The following is a 19,977-nucleotide window of genomic DNA, read 5'->3' as shown; positions in this document are numbered from 1 at the left end:
AGCCCGCTCCAGAACAACTGCTCCCGGTGTCGGTCCTGAATGGAGGGAAGGCTGGAACCGACAATCCTCTCAGCAGATCTGATGGTTCCATTGAGTAACTTCTTTATGTTTGTGTGTTACACACAGTTCAAGTGTTACACACACTCCAAAGTTACGCACAAAACCAAAGTTACACACAAACCCAAAGTTACGCACAAACGTGCAGACACAGGTAATAAATCAGGGATTCCGTGCGCACACACACGCACACACACATGCAGTGAGTGTGTTTTCTCTCTGTTTTTAGGCTTCACGTTCATGAACCTCAAACCAAATCAAAGTTAAGAATCTTCGGACTGAGTTGTTCGTGTTTCATCAGATTTCTTCCAGGACGCTAATTAAATAGAAATGAGCTTCTCTTGTCGTTAGTCTGAATCAACTTTAATCTTCTGAATGCGGCACATTCATCCATTTTTGATGCGACATAGTTTTGTTTTCCTTCGCATGAATGTGACCCCCCCCCCCTCTCTCTTCTGTTGCCAGGAGCCCCGGGGCCCCGATGTGTCCCCGAAAACTTCAGGACCTTCTAGAGCCCTGAAGCTGGAGTCCGCCATGAACGGCCACGCCCCACTGAGAAGCGGTGAGCATCCCGCAGCTCGCCACTCTTCTGTTGTGGGTCACCGCGGGCGGCGTCACGGGCGGTGCGTCGCACGCCGCCCTGCTTCCTCGTATTCGTTCACCGTGTTTTTTTTATTTCTTTTCTGTCGCTGGCTTTTCATGTGCAAAAAGATCTGACCTCGGAATCGAGGCACACATGAGACGCCGCCTAAGTGGGCCAGATTTGCATTTTCTGCAGCACTTGAACAACAACAACAAGAGAAGACTACCAAACAGTTTTGAATTCCTTCTTTATCTCCTCCTCCTCTTCCTCCTCCTCCCGTCTCCCTGTGGGATGATGGGAGCTGGAGATGCTTGTCAGCTCTCCATCACTGGAGCTCTGGTTTTACGGCGATGCCCTCTCGGGGTTTGCATTTTCTGCAAAGTGCAGAGGAGCTTTTATGTGCAGATGATTATTTTTGCAGGAGTGCAAGCGGGGAACGAGCTCTTCCCTTTGATGTCTGTGTCTTTTCTATTGATCTTGTCCATTTAAAACGTCATAAAAAGGACTTTAAATTGTTAAAAGGAGAATCTCCTTCTTTTTCTCCAACTGCATTGTAGCTCCAGCCTCCACCAACGACGACCACAGTCACTACGGCAACGAGGATGGTGAGGGTGGCTTCCCCCCGCCCCCATCCCCGAGCACGGTGGAAGAAATGAACAGGGATTTAACTCTCGCTGCCCCACACCACAGGTAAACCCCCCCAACAACTAAAAACCCCATTAATGTTCCCTATATGAGCTAAAGGAAAGTCATTCCACATAAATGTATGTAATGCAGAGTATTTTAGTCACTTTTTCCTGTGTTTTCAGCTGCAGTTTCAGCAAAATCGGCCTTTTAATCCACAAATGTGGGCCAGACGACCAAAACCTTTAAAAAATCTCCTTATTTAAAGTGACAGTTATTTTAAAATAGCTATTAAAATAAATCTAAATATCAGTTTTTTTATTGCACTGTTTTCACTTTATTTATGGTCAACTTTGAAAATTTCTTTCTTTATTTTTTGCCAGTTATTATCTTTTAAGTTTTATTTCCATTTAGCAATATAGCATCCACCCTGCATTTTTTTTATTTTTTTTGTAGTTCTACATATAAAGTTTTTTTAAAGACCCGCTCTGATCATCTTTTCCTCAGTTTTCAAAGCGTTCCCAGATATCTTTTGATTAGGATTAAACCGTTTTTGTCGTTTTTGTAGACATATTTTTCGCAGCTCAGTAGAAAGTCACTTTTTTGAGGGTGTAGGTGGGGCTGTTAGCTTGGATGTTAGACTAGCTAATTTCCCAGCATGCCTTTGTTTACATTAATTATTTGAACACATTTTAAAGTTCCTTTCCTTGAATTCTCCATTTAAAACTCTTATTATGTGGGGGTTTTCCTGCTTGTGGGACTGTTGCGTTACGTTTGTTGTTGTCGTACCGCAGCAGTTAAACGTCTCCGTTGTTGTTGTTTGTTTTTTTTGTAGCGATCCGTCGCCAACGTCTGCAGCTCCCCTCAGAATGAAGCGCCTGGATCAGGGCGTCGTTGGCAACAGAGCCTCCAAGAGCATGGACTTAGGTGAGGCACAGCACCACCCCACCCCACCCCTCACACACACACACACACCCCCACACAGCCGTCACATGTCTCTTATCGCAACATTTCTTTGTTTTCATACGGAGCGCTCTTCTATTATCCACAGCCTTGGAGGGGGTTTGACCTCTTGAACTCGTGCGCTTTGGGGCTTTCCGTCCAACTGAGATCACAGCGTCTCGTGTGTGTGTGTCTGTGTGTGTGTGTGTGTGTGTGTGTATTTACTCGATATTTGCCAGTGTATAAAATGTGTGTGTGTGTGTGTGTGTGTTGGTGCGTGCAGGCGAGAGCCAAAGCACTGACTTCCTGGTATTAACCTGAGCTGACCTCCTTCCTCTTCCTCTCTCATCCTTCTCTCATTTTTTTCCCCTCCGTGTTTGTTCTGTGATGATCTCGGGCCTCCTCCTCTGGTTTTCCGGGTCCTCCTCCTGCTCTTCACTCCTTCATCGCTCTCCTTCGTCCCGCCGCTGCTCTTCTTCCTCTCTCTGATTTCCAATCCTGCTTCATTATGTCCAGTGGATTGGCTTTCTTCCTGCAGCACACGCCTCCGCCACCCGAGCTGATTGGCTTTCATTACAGACATGGGTGGTCAGCACACACTCTCCCTCTCAGGGACCCACTTCAATCCCCACCATCTCTCCCCCCTCTATGGTTTCCATCTCTCCTCCATTTCAATCTGTTTTTCTTTCCTCTTCAAAGCTCCCCGAGCTGAAATGAGGTGGTCAGCAGAGCGGCTGTGATTGGAAAAAAGGTGGCAGGAGCTGGGATGGCTCTGACACCGACCAGCCTGGATGCTTCATATTTAAAGAGACAAACGCGTTCCTCCTGCTCAGCGGAGGTCCACGCATGCAGGTCTTTACGCTGGCTGAGCTGCGGCGCTCTACAGCAGGTTAGCGATTATTAAACACCACTTGACAGAAGGAGGTGAGGCGCTTTTATTGACCTGACCGCCTCAGCAAACAGTCTGTTGACTCAGAGCTTTCACTCAGACGGGGAAGCCTCCACCGGCTCCTGTTAGGATGAAGTTAGCGGCTCAGGAGATAAATGCCGCTGGAGGAGAGTTCTACTCTCTGAACTCTTGTTTTTTCTTCAGATCTTTTACACACTGTTGCTTCTACTCACCAATGCATTTTTGTGCCTCAGAAACTCGCTCAGTGCAGAAAAAAATCTGACTTTTAAACACAAACACATGAAAAAGGTGTTTTCCACAAATTCAACATGTCCCTGTGGCATTTTTGGAGGACGGTGTAGGACACACGCTAATAAACTCAACTTAAAACTGCATTTCTGAGAATTTCAAATTGTTGTGAATCTGGGAGTCGGATCCGGAAGTGACGTCTGGATGGCGTCCTTTTTGGTTGGTGCCAAATATTTCCGTCTATTCATTCCAATCGTTCTCTTTTCTGTCCCTCTGTCAACTAATCCATCCATCCATTACGTCGTACTAATTATCTGTCCATCCGATCACTAACCATCTTTCATTCTTCCAACCATCACTTAACCCATTTTTCACTCATCCATCTCTCCACCCAACTATCCATCCTTGGATTCCAACCATCAACCCTCCAACCAGGGACCCATTTTACCAACTATTCGTCATCCATCCCTCCATTGATCCATCCATCCCTCCATTGATCCATCCATCCATCGATCCATCGATCCATCCATCCCTCCATTGATCCATTCATCCATCCATCCATCCCTCCATTGATCCATCCATCCATCCATTGATCCATTCATCCATCCATCCATCCATCCCTCCATTGATCCATCCATCGATCCATCGATCCATCCATCCCTCCATTGATCCATCCATCCCTCCATTGATCCATTCATCCATCCCTCCATCCATCCATCCCTCCGTTGATCCATCCATCGATCCATCCATCCATCCATCCATTGATCCATCCATCCCTCCGTTGATCCATCCATCGATCCATCCATCCATCCATCCATTGATCCATCCATCCCTCCATTGATCCATCCATCCATCCATCCCTCCGTTGATCCATCCATCGATCCATCCATCCATCCATCCATTGATCCATCCATCCCTCCATTGATCCATCCATCCATTCATCCATCCATCCATCCATTGATCCATCCATCCATTCATCCATCCATCCATCCATTGATCCATCCATCGATCCATCCATCCATTCATTGATCCATTCATCCATTCATCCATCCATCCATCCATTGATCCATCCATCGATCCATCCATCCATTCATTGATCCATTCATCCATCCATCCCTCCATTCATCCATCCATCCCTCCATTGATCCATCCATCCATCCATCCATCCCTCCATTCATCCATCCATCCCTCCATTCATCCATCCATCCCTCCATCGATCCATCCATCCATTCATTGATCCATTCATCCATCCATCCCTCCATTCATCCATCCATCCCTCCATTGATCCATCCATCCATCCATTGATCCATCCATCCATCCATCCATCCCTCCATTCATCCATCCATCCCTCCATTCATCCATCCATCCCTCCATTGATCCATCCATCCATCCATTGATCCATCCATTCATCCATCCATCCCTCCATTCATCCATCCATCCCTCCATTGATCCATCCATCCATCCATTGATCCATCCATTCATCCATCCATCCCTCCATTCATCCATCCATCCCTCCATTCATCCATCCATCCCTCCATTGATCCATCCATCCATCCATTGATCCATCCATCCATCCATCCATCCATCCATCCCTCCATTGATCCATCCATCGATCCATCCATCCATCCCTCCATTGATCCATCCCTCCATCCTTCCATCCATCCATCCATCGATCCATCCATCCATCTATCCATTGATCCATTCATCCATCCATCCATCCATTGATCCATCCATCCATCCATCCATTGATCCATCCATCCATCCATCCATCCATCCATTGATCCATTCATCCATCCATCCATCTATCCATTGATCCATCCATCCATCCATCTATCCATTGATCCATCCATCCATCCATCCATCCATTGATCCATTCATCCATCCATCCATCCATTGATCCATTCATCCATCCATCCATCCATCACTGTATTTATTCGTCACTCTTCCATCTGATCATCATTCTTTTCAATCCATCTATATTATCCACCAAACAAACTATTTACTCCTTTGTCCATCCATCCATTCATATATATATATATATATATATATATATATATATATATATATATATATATATATATATATGGGCATGAGGGGGTTTAGAGGGATTTTACATTTTATCTAGCCTTTCTCTGAGGGAAAGAGCCGCTTGGCCGCCGGCCATGCAAACTTTTATCTTCTCTCTGCAGAAAAGGATTCTTCATTATCTGCCAGGGTCATGCAGCTCAGAATATTTTCCCCTCACAAACTTTAAAGTATTACTTCTTATTTTATCCTGCGCCCTGCAACAACAGAGGTGTTTCTTGCGTCTGGGCTGCAGGGTTTTATGAATGTTCTTTTATTTCCATTTTACTGTCTACTACCCTTCCCCCCCCTAAACACCAAAAATCACGCCTCATCCTCCTTTTTCTCCTCACTTTTCAGCTTACGCCTCCATCTCTGATCTCCCCGTCCTCATTTTCCTCTCCCTCATCCATCCCACTGGGAAAATTGACCTCATAAAAAATGAAAAGGATTGTTCAAGAGAAGTGGCAGCCTAATGAAAACTGATTATTGCGTCACGTGATGCTCGTGGCGGCGGGCCACCTCAGCGCAGGGTGTCGGCCGTCTGTTTTGTTATTTTTCTCGTCGTCTCTTCTTTATCTGCTCTCATTTTCTGTCATCATTTTTTGCTCCTATTTTCCAGTTTTTTCATTTCCTCCCCGTCTGCCGTTGCCGCGCCGCCTTATGCAGAGACTCATTTCAGAATACAGGCCCGCACCATTATTCAGCAGCTCTGGAGCCATTTAAAGCTCCTGAATGACCCGCATGCAGCTCAGTGCATCACTGTTCATCACAGTTGTACTAAGTCTGAGTGTTTTTGTGTTCTAGTGCCTGATGAGAGCAACTTAGGTGGGAAAAGCAAAGGTAAGCCAAGTTCCTTTAATCTTTGCTTTGATAAATAGTTTTTTGTCACTTCTGAGGTGAAGAATTGAGGTGTGACTCATTCAGACCAGCAAACCCACAGTGCAGACACCTGACTATACTGTAAGAAAAACAGTTTTTTTTTCACTTAAATGTCTTTTAAGTGAAACACATCACAACCCATTTTGATTGGAGTTTCTCCAGATTCGACAGGTAGTTTCATTTAGAGAAAATCTAAAGCAAACAGGCAAACGAAATGGGTTACAAATAAAACCAACGAAAGTTTGTTAACCATTTGCTTCATTTGGAGAAGTTTGGAGTTTTCTAAAGTCCCAGTTTAAAGGAACTTGGGTTGTTGGCTTAACAGTAAATTGATTTGTTTTGATCTTCTAGAAGCAAAGAAATCCTCATTTTGTTATTTTTAGGAGTTTATCTGCATTTTTTATGATCACACATAGTAAAAAACCACAAAAAACTCACTTTAGGATCACAAGTTCACCTGTAAAAGTGTCGACAATAGGCATTTATTTTGAAATTGGTTCTTCTGTATGCCACTTATGAGTCAGAACTGCAGTAGTGTTGGTGTTTCTGGGTGAAAGTGATGGATGGATGGATGGATGGATGGGAAATGTAATTGTTTATTTTAGTTGATGGATTTATTCAGTATAAAGACATAAAACCTTCATCCATGTTAGCACCAAGTGCATAAAATAATTATTGAATAAAGCCTCTAAGGTCTTACTGTCGCTGGAATAAAAGACGCTCAGTCCTCTGAACAGTAGCTGTCCCATGTAGAGGACGTTACCTGTTGGACATGACCTTCATCTTCGTCTCATAAACTTCTCCGACAGAATCTGCCCAAACTCCAAGAACCGACCCAACCCTCTTCATCCATCTGTGGAGCTTTTTTCCTGTCTGAAAGCAAGACGAGTTTTTCCACCTCGGTTCTCGAGTCACTAGTCTGGTTCAAACCATTGACTGTATGTGGGAACTGGACTGAGTGCCCCCCCCCCCCCCCCATAGAGAATTAAACAGCGCCGTCATTCTGTTGGTCAGAATAACCAGTTTATCTCTAAATCCTTTTTGCTAATATGTTCGGGATGATCCTTGTTTTGTCCCACATTATGAACTGTCCTATCAGATGCCTCAATAAAAGTAGGCGGAGCCTGCATGCTCCCGCGTCCAACGTTTGAAATGTTTGACAGATTTTGTGTAGCCCGCTTTCAATGGTAGGGGTGCGGCCTTCTTACAAGCTCACTCCTGATTGGTGAGAGCGGTTGCCATAGAAATGTTGACTTGCGACGTCTGGCTCTTACCATGCTCTGTGTTTTCCACCATGTCCTAATAGGCTGGACACACCTGAACCAGGTAATCGGGCATGAGTAGCGCTTTATCTGGAGATCCTGAAGACACACCGGCCCTCACGGCCTGGAGTTGCCCATCCCCGCCCTAGAAACACCAAATGTTGCAGTTCCCTAAATGACCACTGGGGGCAGGTTGCAAAAAGAGATCCCTTTCAAATTTACTCTGACTTTAGAGCAAAAATTAACTATTGTGAAGTCTGATTTCTGCAACTTTTCAAGTTCACGAAAACTGTTGGGTAAAGCAAAATGACCGACCCGCTTCTGGCTTCAGTCTTCCCTCAACAGAATCTCATCATCGTCATAGATTATACGCCCAGTGTTGATATGAAAATGTGTTTTTTTCCAACATATTTGTTCAAACACCTTCACTTTATCACACGATTATTGGTGCTGTAGTTGATTATCCTCCAGAAAAGGTGAAGACGTGATCGTCTGCAGTCCCTCCTGCCAGAATTGACTTCCTTTTTCATTGTCTTTTTCTGTGTGAAAGCCCAAAACAGCATTTGTCAGAAAATGTTCTGACATCATGGTTTGACTGCCAGAGCCAGGCTTGTGCGAGTAAGTAGGTGGAACCATCCTCCTCCTGCTCCTCACACACACACACACCAATGTTGATCCATTGAACCCACCAGGACCGGCCCGCTAAGCCTGCTGCCACTGGAATACAAATGGGCCGAGCTGCGACCCCAAATCCCCCACACTCCGCTTTAACTGCACCAGGCTTTCCGAGCGGCCACAGCCATAAAGGCCTCATCATTAATAAAGCGATCCGTTTCTCCGCCGCAGTACTCCCCCCCCCCCCCCCCCCGCCCAGTCGACATCTCATCTAATGCTTATCGACGGCGCTTTTGCCTGTTTCTCATTTTTGCTGACGCAGCGGATCTGCCGGGTTTCCTGCCCCGCAAACCCCACCCGCCACCACCCGCCCTTCCTAAGTGGCCCCAGTGTTTCTTTATGAGCTTTGGCATATTTCATTAGGAGATGGTCTTCAGAGGCCGGCCTGGCTTCTTTAATCTGACTAAAACCTCTCCAGCCCTTCCCGTCTCGCTTCTTACTCATATTTTTTTTAATCATTTTTTCTAAGATTTAAAGTTATTTGTGTTTTTTTTTTATTGCTCAAATTTCAGTTGTTGGCTTTTTATCGCAATCTCTTGATCATTCTCCCATTTTTAGCCCCTCCCCCCATCCCAGAAGTCTCTGTCCTACATCCCATCCTCTTGATCTTTGCCTTGGTTCCCCCCAACAGGCATGTTCCTTTTTCTTCTTTTTTAAGGAACCCGACAGCCAATGTGCTCCCCTTTTGGTGTTTCTTTGCTGAGTCAGCTTCAGCCCAGCGCCCCCCTCCCCACAGCTAGTGTTACAGTGTTCGTGCGCTCTCACGTGCACACAACGCCCCGCAGATAGCCGAGCTGAATCCCAGCGTTCCTCGCTCTGCTTTCTGCCCCATGAAAGTCTAACATGTCCCCCCCCCCGGCGGCGGGCTGCCCTCCCACAACACACCTGGGAGCTCATCCAGCCCAAACACCCGCCCACGATCTGCTCTTCGCCTTCAGCTGCAGGTTTTTGCATCCATTCTGCAGGTTTTTTGCCTCTTCAGTTTGCATTTTTTCCATGTGTATGTGTCTTATTTATTCAGTTTAAATTAATTCATCCTCATTTGCCTTTTTGTTCTTCCATTATGCAGAGAAAAACTTAAAAAAAAAAAAAACCCAAATATTTAAGGCTTACAGGACATCTAAAATCGTGTCCATGTCAGCATTGATTGATCTTTTCCTGTCTTTTTGTTTACCTTTGGGCTCGTCCCATCAGGGGTTACAACAGCAGCCAATCAGATTTCACTGATGCACACAGGTGCTTTGGCAAAGAGTTTAATGCCAGTAGCTCTTCCCAAAACAACCCTGTATTTGATCCGGGCTTGGGACGGGATCAAGACCCGGGGCCTCTTTTTTTTCTTTCTTTCAGTGCATTGTACTCCACATTCTGATTGGCTGTAGTCCTTGTCAATCAATCTCTGTGCTGCATCTCTTGTACAAAGTGCTTTAGTTTACTAAAGTTTCTTAAATCTTTGATCAGATCTTTGTTTTTTTTTATTCTATAATCCTCGACTTATTTTTCTTTAAAGGTTTTAAAATCTGAGAGAGAATTGTGAAAATGTTTGTGTGTAGAAAGTGTGTAGTAAGGACGTTGACTGCCTGCAAACATGTAGAATCCTATTTTGGGGATTTCACCTGCCGCACTGAAATCTGTGGCCTTCAGCTCTGACCTGCTCGTTCAGCTATTGGACAGGACAAGTTATAAAAATAAAAAGGAATCAAATGATCAGAATTTACTTTCAGTTTTCAGCTGTTTGTTTTTGGCAGAAAAATGTCAGCTCTAATGGTATCTGACAGACGATACCCAATCAGAATGCATGAGTGGCTGCCTAATGAAAGAACAATTAAGTCTGTGTTGGGGGAGAGAAGGGTCATGATGTCATATCTTATGAGGTTTCACGGATCCATTTTTCTTCTTCTAGATTTATTATTTTTTTTAAGTTTGAAAGTAATTCCAAAGCAGATTTGGACGTTTAATCCGAGTGTTTCTTTCTTAAGTGGCCAGACTTTGGTTGGTCCATCATAACGTGTTCTGGCAATAAATCAACTCTTAATTATGGTGGGTTTTTTCTATTTTTAGTGTAGTAAAATGGATTCCAGAAGACATCTGCGTCTGGTCTTTCACCCAAATCCTTTCTGAGTTCAAAAATCCACATTTTTTTTTACCTCAACCTTGTATGGATCAAGCGATCAGTGAGGGTTCTCCTCTTTTTTTCTGTGGCTAAATCTGTCTGTAGGCTCCTCTAATTAGATGTTTTCCAGAGAACATGCTAATAAACGGCACAGCCGGCGTCTCCTCATCTGGTATCCGTGCTCTCTCCCACTCCTGTGGTGAGGCGGTGCAGGTGTGCTGTAATTATGAGACGGCCTTTTGAGTCCTGTCCATCGATTATAGAGATTCATCCAGGTGGAGGCTAAAGCTGCCGTTCCCTCATACATCCAGGCAGATACACTCGATTGCAGCGGAACGACCGCTTCATCCAGCTCCCCCTTCAGCCTCTAACCCAGCAGAACCTAGTCAGGAAGTGACGGGAGGTAATTGAACAGCTCTCTCAATGGGGTGGAGGTGAGAATGGCCAGAACATGAATTAGATTAGTCTTACAGCTGGAGGACTAATTGGGTAGGAAGTTGTTTGATGGACCGTCTTTGATGGAATTTTTAAATGTCACCAAAGCTGAAGAAATAAACCGCTTTTGAAGACCGGTACTTTGGCCCATTTGTCATGCTTCAAACTTGTTTACATAAAACATTAAAAGAAACATTTAATTTAAAAAAGAAAAAGTGAAGGACTGAAAACATTAAAAAGGACATTGTGGATGAATAAACAAAAACAAATGCCGCTGAGAACATGAACTTCAATAAACTCAATATTTCAGTAATTGACTGTAAATAAGACCTGGATTGACTCCTCCCCCCCTGGTGTTACAAACAGGAAGTAACTGCTGGCTCCAAAAAAAACAAATTTTTAACATATTCCTTATGATCCTCATTTTTTTCTTGATATCTTTTCCGTAGTTCAAGTAATTCAGGTTAAACTGACCGATCAGATGCCTCAATCGGAGTTTGTGGGGTCCTGCTGGCGCCAACATCCGACATTCCAAACGTTTGGTTTTCAAGCGGTAGGGGTGTGGACGTCCAACAAGCTCGCTCTTTATTGGCCGGAGTGGTTGTGATAGAAACTCAGACCGACTCGGACCAATCGCTGACGTCTGGTTCCAACATGGCGCCGTCTGTATTGCGAAGAGATGGCGACTTAATCGACTTCATTTGGTTGAAGTCAACCATTTTCCATGGGTGACGTCCCACTTACTCCAACGGTAGAGCGCATAAACAGAGAGCTCGCAGTTATGGATGACGGGAAGTGGGGGCTTTCTACTCTTGGCTCTTAGATCTTGGCTAAAAACGGCAAAGTCATAATGGGAACGCTATACATATATATATATATGTATATATATATATACATATATATATACATATATATATATATGTATATATATATGTATATATATATATATACATATATATATATATATATATATATATATATATATATATATATATATATATATATATATATATATATATATATATATATATATATACATATATATATATATATATATATATATATATATATATATATATATATATATATATATATATATATATATATATATATATATATATATATATATATATATATATACATATATATATATATAGATATATAGATATATAGATATATATATATAGATATATATATATATATATATACATATATAGATATATATATATATATATATATATATATATATATATATATATACATATATAGATATATATATATATATATATATATATATATATATATATATATATACATTTGTTTGTTTTCAGTCTGAAATCACCACAGCCCGACAGTTTAATTCGTTGTTTCAAAATAAAGGTCTTATCACATGAGACAGCGTTTACCTGCTCGCTCCCAGTGGAGTTTTAAAGGTGTTTTTTTTTAATCCATTGAAAGCCATTAAAATCTCCATATATTTGCTGGAATGGATCTGTTTTCTTAGGACAGGATTGAAAAAAATCTACCGCTGAGAACTTTTAAGCTTCCAAATAAATCAGCTGTAGAAACCATTTCAGTCCCCGTATACACTGCATCTTTGTAAGGAAACTCTGTGACCTTTATTGTGGCGGGTCATAGCTTACAGGTGTTGGAACAGTGTGTGTGTGTGTGTTTACGGCAGAGCCTGTTTTTACTGGCTTCCAGAACAGCGGTTTCAGCTTTTTATTAGTAGAGATTGGCTATACGGTTGAAAGGTGTGTGGGTGTTGTGTACGTGCACAACCGAAACCCACCCACACTTAATTCTGCTGTGACCAGAAGCAGCAAGACCCCATTCAAGTGTCTCCCTGGTAACATGGTATCAAGCATCTTTAAAACACTCAGAAAGCTCGCCGCCACTGTAACCCCCCAGCAGTTTTAATGGAAGGGGCACTTTCTTGTAGCCGTGGCAACCTTTTTGCCAGTCTGCTACATAGCAGCGTGCTGCGGAGTGCATTGCGGTCCGGTTGATGGGCAAGTGTTAAGATCCTGCTGAGACAAGGAGTGGGGGGGGGGGTTCCGAGTTGTTTCGCTCTTGTGCCTTTTATTGTATTCTTTCTTTTTGCTGTTTTCCAAAAAACAGCAGAAAGAAACCCCCGCAAAAATACCAAATCGTATATTTTCTTTTCAGGCAGATCTTTACTATAAGCTGACATTTGTTCTAGCAGTACATCATTCTGTGGGCAGACATTTGCACTTCCTGTTGAGGCTGCTTACAAATTAAAAGTAACCGTGTCCGTTCCACTTTGAGCTTGATTTTTACTAATCAGAACTCCATGGGGGTAACGTCAGAGGTCACTGCTCTGGTGTAAATCTGTCTATATTTGCCAGCTTCCCATTTTCAGCAAGTTAGGGTCTTGACGCACTTTAAACTACCGTAACTTTTCAATATCTATGAATCTCGTAACTCTTAAACGCCATTATTTATCCGAGAGGGTGACGACCACGCAACTGAAAAATTGACAAAAAGACCCAATATAATCAAGAGTGGACCATTTTCAATGGGGTTCATTTAGAAGCAAGAAGCCAACAATCACCTGTCAACTAAACGACAGTACTGCCAACCCCTTGTATATTTGAGGTATAGGGCAGGAGAAGGGCATGTGGGAATTAGGGATGGCCACTATGTTGGTGCCAGTATCGCCCGATGTTTGCAAAATGTATCGATATCAGTCCGATATTTAAAAAAAATCTGATGTTTGTCTGACTGTTAGAGACACTTAAATACTGGCAAATATCGGCCGTCAGCCGGGGCTGCAGGGGAAATATCGGTATCGGCCGGAAAAAGTGATACGTTGGTAGAAAGGTCCCTGCAGACCAGTGATGCTACTCGGTTCTAAAGTTGGAGTACCAAACCCTCATTTCCAGACATAGTAATCCTGCATTCCAACTAGGCCTGCACAATATACCGCAAATTTATCGTTATCGCAATATCCAGCTCTGCAATATGCATATCGCAAAAGACGGCGAATATCGCAATAAATCGCAAACCCAAAATGTGTTAAAACAATCTTCTAGCAGCTTGAAGCATTTAACGAATCAAATAAATCCCTTTATGCTTTGACCAATCAGATGGACGCCTTCCCATTGTTGACCAATCAGATGGAGTCCTATTATGTTAGATGTTTGTCCCCCGTGTCGACGAGGGTCATTTGGAGTATAATTTTTAAACTGTTGCAATGAAATGGGAATGATGTTTTTGTTTATTTTTCTATTTGTTTATTTACTGCAAATTATATCGTTATCGCAATATTGATCACTAATATCGCAAGTTTTCCTCATATCGTGCAGCCCTAGTTCATACTAGGTCACGTTTAAGTTGTGGGCCTCTATCTTTTTTCTTCATTGTTCATTTATGTTTTGGCCACAGCTATAGGTCTTAACTTTTTCTCCTTTTTGAAAAAGACTTGGATTTTAAGTTATGTTGACTTATTTAATAACACTTGCAGTAAAATGGAAATGTAGGAGACACCAACCTATTTTATTCCTGGGCATCTATATAAATTTTTTGTAATCATTCATCATAGTTTTGGCAAGTTCTATGGTAAATATATTTTCTTCTTTTTGAATAAAACTTGGACGTTAATTTAAGTTGTGTTGAATTATTTGAATAAAACTCACACTGAAACCAAAATGTATTGGTATTTTTGCTTTTCTATTTTTCCATTTATCGCAAGTCATACCGTCATCGCAGTTTCAAACACTGATATCGCATATCGCAGATTTTTCTAAAATCGTGCAGGCCTAATTCCGACTGAGTCATACTCTTCCTTCTTGAAGATCTGTCCGTTCCGTTTATGGTGGAACTTTCTCCGAATGTTGGTCCTTTCAGTCCCTGAATGTGGAGGTAAAAGGCCAGAGGCTACGTCTGCTAGTCTGCACTGCTGTCTGCGTCATGCAAACCTGACAGCAGGAAGCCAGCAAAGGAGCTGGAGGGACATGAATTACACAGGGATGGAGGTAAAGATGTATTTCAGGTGGACACTAAAAACTACTATTTGGGTAAATGTTGGGGGTTGTTGTTCACCTTTTGGCATATCTTAAATGTCAGGGTCTTAATTTGACCATTTTTTGCTTCCAGACAGCCCAACAAAGGCTTAAGCAGTCAGATTCCGAGTGATTTCTAAACATACTTTCAAATGACATTTTCCGTGAGTTAATTCTGAAGTTGCAGAAGCGCTCCGTTGGACATGGAAGTGGCGTGGTATGGTCGATTCGGATGTCCGGTGCTGATCTCCGAGGGAGCCGTCACAGCTGTGAAGGGCATCACCGTCTTTCAGGCTGTTTGTCAGAAACGTGCACCAGCTTGAGTCGGTGGCAATCGGGCAGACGTGATGCGAACGGATCCGCGGGAGCATCTGCCGGCGCAGCGGGTGGCGTTATGTGATAAACGGCGATTTCACCCTCCATTGGATCGAGCTGGCGGTGATAGCCACCTCTTCCCCTCTCATCCGTCCTATTAAACCCTCATTATTCATTTACTTCCCGCCTGAGCCGCCTGACACACACGCAAACACGCTCCAGCAAGCCGGCGTTTCAGCTCACATTTCCTCTTTTTCTCATCTAAAGCGGTCAAGGACACAAACGGTCTTTTTCACCGGCGGTTCTGGTTCTTCCCCACTTGGAGAGCAAAGTTCTCACATTCTGTAAATGAACAGCAGCGTTTGTGTGAACCGCTGCACTGCCAAGGAGCTTAATTCTATCAGGCTGTGAGCCGGACAGCCGTAATTACATTTGTGACACAAATCCTGTCTCTCAAATTGAGCGTTTTACCCCCCCCCCCCTCTCCCTCTAGTTCTAACCGCTTATTCCCCATAAATCCCACTTCCTCTCAGAAAGTCAATTTGGGGCTTAAAAGGCAGAACTTACTTTGGGCCCCCTCCTCCTTTGACTTCATTACCACTTTAGTTTTATTATTTCATGATTGGTACTTAAAAATTCCTTACCAGGCCCTTTGGGGGTCCACCTGGACGCCCCGAAGGGCAGCTTTACCTTTTTTGTCATTTCCTTCTCTTTGCTGAATTAGCTTTGGCCTTCGCTGAGCTCCTGGTCGGCCGTCTCCGTTCTTTCATTCTCCATTTGGAGGCCAGACCTGCGTACAGTTAGAGGGCAGCTAATGTGCCCTTCCCAATCTGTTGCTTATGCTTGAGCCTGTCAGTTTCTATATTGCTACTATTCCAGCTCATTCATGGCTTCTTTCTTCTCTGCCTTGAGAGTTTCTCAGGGAGAATTTCAGACTTCCGTTGCTTCTAAAGTGGATCCTGCTTTTCAAATTCCTTCACCAAACCGTCTCCTCTCTTCATCTTCCTGGTTTGGGGCTTTTAACCTTCAATTTTGGTCAGTTAAAACCGAGCTCCCACCTGTTTATGGGGAAAGTTTAAACAAAAACAAAAAGAAGTAGCAAATGCTGCAGTTCCTCCAACGGCCACTGGAGGCGGGTTGCAAGACGGAGCAAATTACCATCAACTCATGTAGTAGAAAGTCAGATTAACCATTCTTAATCCTAATTTTTTTCATCTTTTTCTTCTGTGGTGCAAATTATTCAAGTTATAAACTGACCCATCAGAAGCCTCAATAAAAGTGGGTGGAGCCTGGTGGTTCCCCACGTCCTATGTTTGAAACGTTTGACAGATTTTTTTCAAGTAGTAGGTGTATGGCCTTCCAACAAGCTCACTCTTTATTGGCGAGTGTGGTTGCCATGGAAACTCACTCCCACTCAGTCCAGTTTACTGATGCAGTCGATGATTAGAGATCCATAGCGGTGAACTGGAAAAAACATGAAACGCATCCGCTTTAAATCAATTTGCAGACAGACATGCAAAGATGTAAATTTAAGAAATAACTTTTTTTTCGCTTTACTCATTTTTATTGTAAGAAACTAGGAGTTGTCTTTTTTTTTTTTTTACTGTTTTATACTTTATGTTTTCACCACAAAGTAACTCATTTTAGTCACTGGTGATGGAGTTTAGTGTATTTATGTGCAAAAATGTCCGTCTGTAGAGGAGTTAATGTTCAAGAAAATTATGCAGAGACACCATACGTAGTATAAAGATGGGTTATTGATGACAGGAGTGTTCACTTTTCCCTTTTGCCATTGTGTGGAGCATCTTTACTTGTTAGAATCTTTGTGATTATAGTTTTTTTTTACAGTAGAGAAGTTATTGATTACATGTATTTACTTCAAACAAATATGTATTCATAAAATGACAATAATTGACAACATTATCATTTTAGCTATGTAAATTATTGTGGCGGTTTTTCTTCCCCGACTAATCATTTTGTGTCCAAATGCTTATTGCACTGTTTTATTTCGTATTGCACTATTTCCCAGAAAAATTACACCCCAATGCTCTGCGTTTGAACAATGTGTCTTTTAAAAAAAAAAATGATGTATTCAAATGTAGTTTTTGTAAACCATCCAAGTCATCAGAACACAGTGAATTCATGAATAGTCTTTGTAAAATGGGCGACGTCATATTTGGTGTTTAAAAAAATAAAGAAAATTAGTGAGTGTGTGTCCGAATTGTGTTTAAGTCCAGGGTACGGGATAGTCCTGCACCCTATAGTTTTTTTAGGGGTTAGGGAGGAGTGAGAAAATTGGAATATAACCTTGACTTAAAAAATAAATGTTTGTAGTTTTCAGAAAAAAACAATTCAATCAAGGTTTATTCAAAAATAATGAAGGGACATCATCTTTTCTATCCTGTTCAGCGGGAGTTCCCCAAGGCTCGATCTTGGGGCCTCTCTTTTTTTTAGCCTAAACAACTTGCCAAATGTATTTCTAAATGTTAAAATATAGTTATATGCAGATGATGCAATTTTGTATTTTTACGCAAAAACATAATCTATGAAACTGTGAAAACTGCGCTAGATTCAAAAACGTTTTTCAGAATTGGTTGAGAAAAGAAATCTGTCGTACTCATACTTAAAATAATCCTATAGGTGCTGTAAACTTTGTTTTTCTGTAGAAGCCTACTTGTGTGGATTTGTTTACTTTGTGCTACTGGATATTTCATGTCCTAATGTTTACCCTTCAATGGGTTTAATTTGCATTGTCCCATCTTCAAGAAGTAATTAAATACATATAACAAACTAAGGAAGCTGTAAAGGCAGGAAGGAAGAAAAACAAGTGCAGAAAACGGGACAAAATATTAATATTGTAGTTTAATATAATCCTTCTTTGGTTTTGTGGACTGAATGCAAAATGAGCTCATCAGGTTTAAACATAGCAGAAATGTAGTTAATCTAGTCTTAATATATTTTGCCTAAACATGTTTCAACCGTTAATTGGACATAAAATATGTTTGTGTAGCTTGTTTACTGCAGCCAGAAGATAACGTTAATGTTTTAAGTACCCCTCTTCATCTGTTTTTCAAACTTCTGTAGTTCATATACTGAAGAGCAGGCCCTAAATCTAATTGGAGAGCAAATGACTTTTGCAGGGTTTAATGCAGATGCCCTTTAATTGAATAAGGTAATGTGACTCCAGGAGATGGTTATAAGCGTAATGCTTCATAAACAGTGGGCTAAAAATTGCTTAAAGCTTATGGTCTCAATGAGATTACCGTGTCTCATTTTAGTAGTATATCGAATTTGCTGCAGTAGTCCCTCCCTCATCCGTTGGCGACAATTCTTCCTTCCCTGTTTTTCTTCCATCTGTTTTTTTCTGTTGTGGAAGTTGTCGAATAAAAGAGAAGATGAGCTTTGTGGTGAAATAGGAAGTACTTGTACTTTAGAATGTACTTCCTCTTGACACAAATCCATAAAAAATGGAAAAAACTTAAAAGAAATATACGTAGGTGCATTTTCTAAGTTTGATTATTATCTGTTTACTTGATGAAAGAACAGACGACCATTACTTACCCCACCGTCTCGATCACCAACCCTCTTGTTTTTCATTGACTTCTCAGACATCTCAGCTGGGGAGGCGTTTGGCCCCACCCTGGGCCTCCAGAAGTCCAGCTCCCTGGAAAGCCTGCTGACCGCCATGTCTGAGCAGAACCACGCCCAGGCCCCCGTGCCCTTCCACCGACCGCGGCCCAACATCGCCCGAGCGCGAGGGTGCAACCAGAGCTTCCGCAATGCCATTGACCGGTCGTACGAAGGGCCTTCTGAGGACGGTGAGAGCTCAGCAGAGAAACCAGCAGCTCAGATGTTTTACTCCATTCGTTACTTTGACCTCTTCTGTAGTCTAACTTGGCTACGCTAGGTAATGTTTTTAGTTTTAGTAAAGTTTTACTAAAGTAAAGTCTCCACAAGCCATTTACAAGACATTTAGTAGCTTTTAAAAGCATTGATGATACCTTTTTAGGCATTTAGAAGACATTTATAAAACATTAGCATTTATAAAGCATTTATAAGCCATTTGATATAATTTATAAAACCTTATAAGGCTTATTAAAACATTTATAAGACATTTATTAGCATTAGCACGTATCTTATAACAGCTATTAACAAAGACCCACTTGACATGTTTATAAATGACTTACAAGGAGAAGAGGAGGAGCTGCTAAACAATGAGTCAACTTTGAGGAAACACTTTTATATGAATTCATTACTTATGAGTAATTAATTTAACACTTGTCAGGCATCACAAAGCCCTATAAATGTCCTTTAAAGGCTTATTACCACATCACTAAGGAATTTTATTATAAAGCGATAGCCAACATTCTAGTTGGTTTTGTTGTGTTTAAATTTCTTTAAAAGCTTTAGCATTTACATAAAAAAGTGTCAACAGATCATCTTTATTCATTTGTTTTAAAATATTTAGAAATATTGAAGATCTTTTTTTACAGTTTTTCTGATCCGGACCGTCCGACTTCAACAATCTTTGATCATTTTACAGATTCAAACAAACATTTTCTATAATTTTAGCCTGTTTTGGGGTTTATTTTTTGGCAACATTTAAACATATTCATAAAAAAATACGTTTTTAGTCTATACAAGTCTATACATGTGATATTTTTCAACAGTTTTGCAGTACTTTGGCAGGGTTGTGCGAGTTTTTCTCGAGTAGTACTGATTGACAGTAGAGAGAAGCGCAGAGGCCTCCTCGTGCACTGACTGAGAATTTGTATCTGTTCTTGAGGTGAAGGATCCTCTTCTTGACTTCTAGTATCCATTTTGAATTAACAACCACAACGCTGCCGCACAGCCCCGAGGCTTCA

General features: G+C 41.8%; 1 protein-coding gene across 2 annotated transcripts in view; it reads left to right on the top strand.

Moving 5' to 3' along the window:
• The window catches only part of LOC101164537 (partitioning defective 3 homolog B), a 167,734-nt gene that overhangs the window by 76,508 nt on the left and 71,249 nt on the right, over positions 1 to 19,977 (top strand). For both annotated transcript variants that reach the window (XM_023966113.1, XM_023966108.1), the window contains exons 14-18: positions 523 to 619; positions 1,198 to 1,330; positions 2,100 to 2,191; positions 6,216 to 6,251; positions 18,721 to 18,930. In XM_023966113.1, the coding sequence (XP_023821881.1) occupies positions 523 to 619; positions 1,198 to 1,330; positions 2,100 to 2,191; positions 6,216 to 6,251; positions 18,721 to 18,930 (568 nt within the window). The remainder of the gene's footprint in view (positions 1 to 522; positions 620 to 1,197; positions 1,331 to 2,099; positions 2,192 to 6,215; positions 6,252 to 18,720; positions 18,931 to 19,977) is intronic.

This window comes from Oryzias latipes, chromosome 2 (genome assembly GCF_002234675.1).
Source record: "Oryzias latipes chromosome 2, ASM223467v1".
NCBI classification, from domain to species: Eukaryota; Metazoa; Chordata; class Actinopteri; order Beloniformes; family Adrianichthyidae; genus Oryzias; species Oryzias latipes.
Note: the sequence above shows the minus strand (reverse complement) of the source record. Positions and strands in the feature narration are given on the sequence as shown.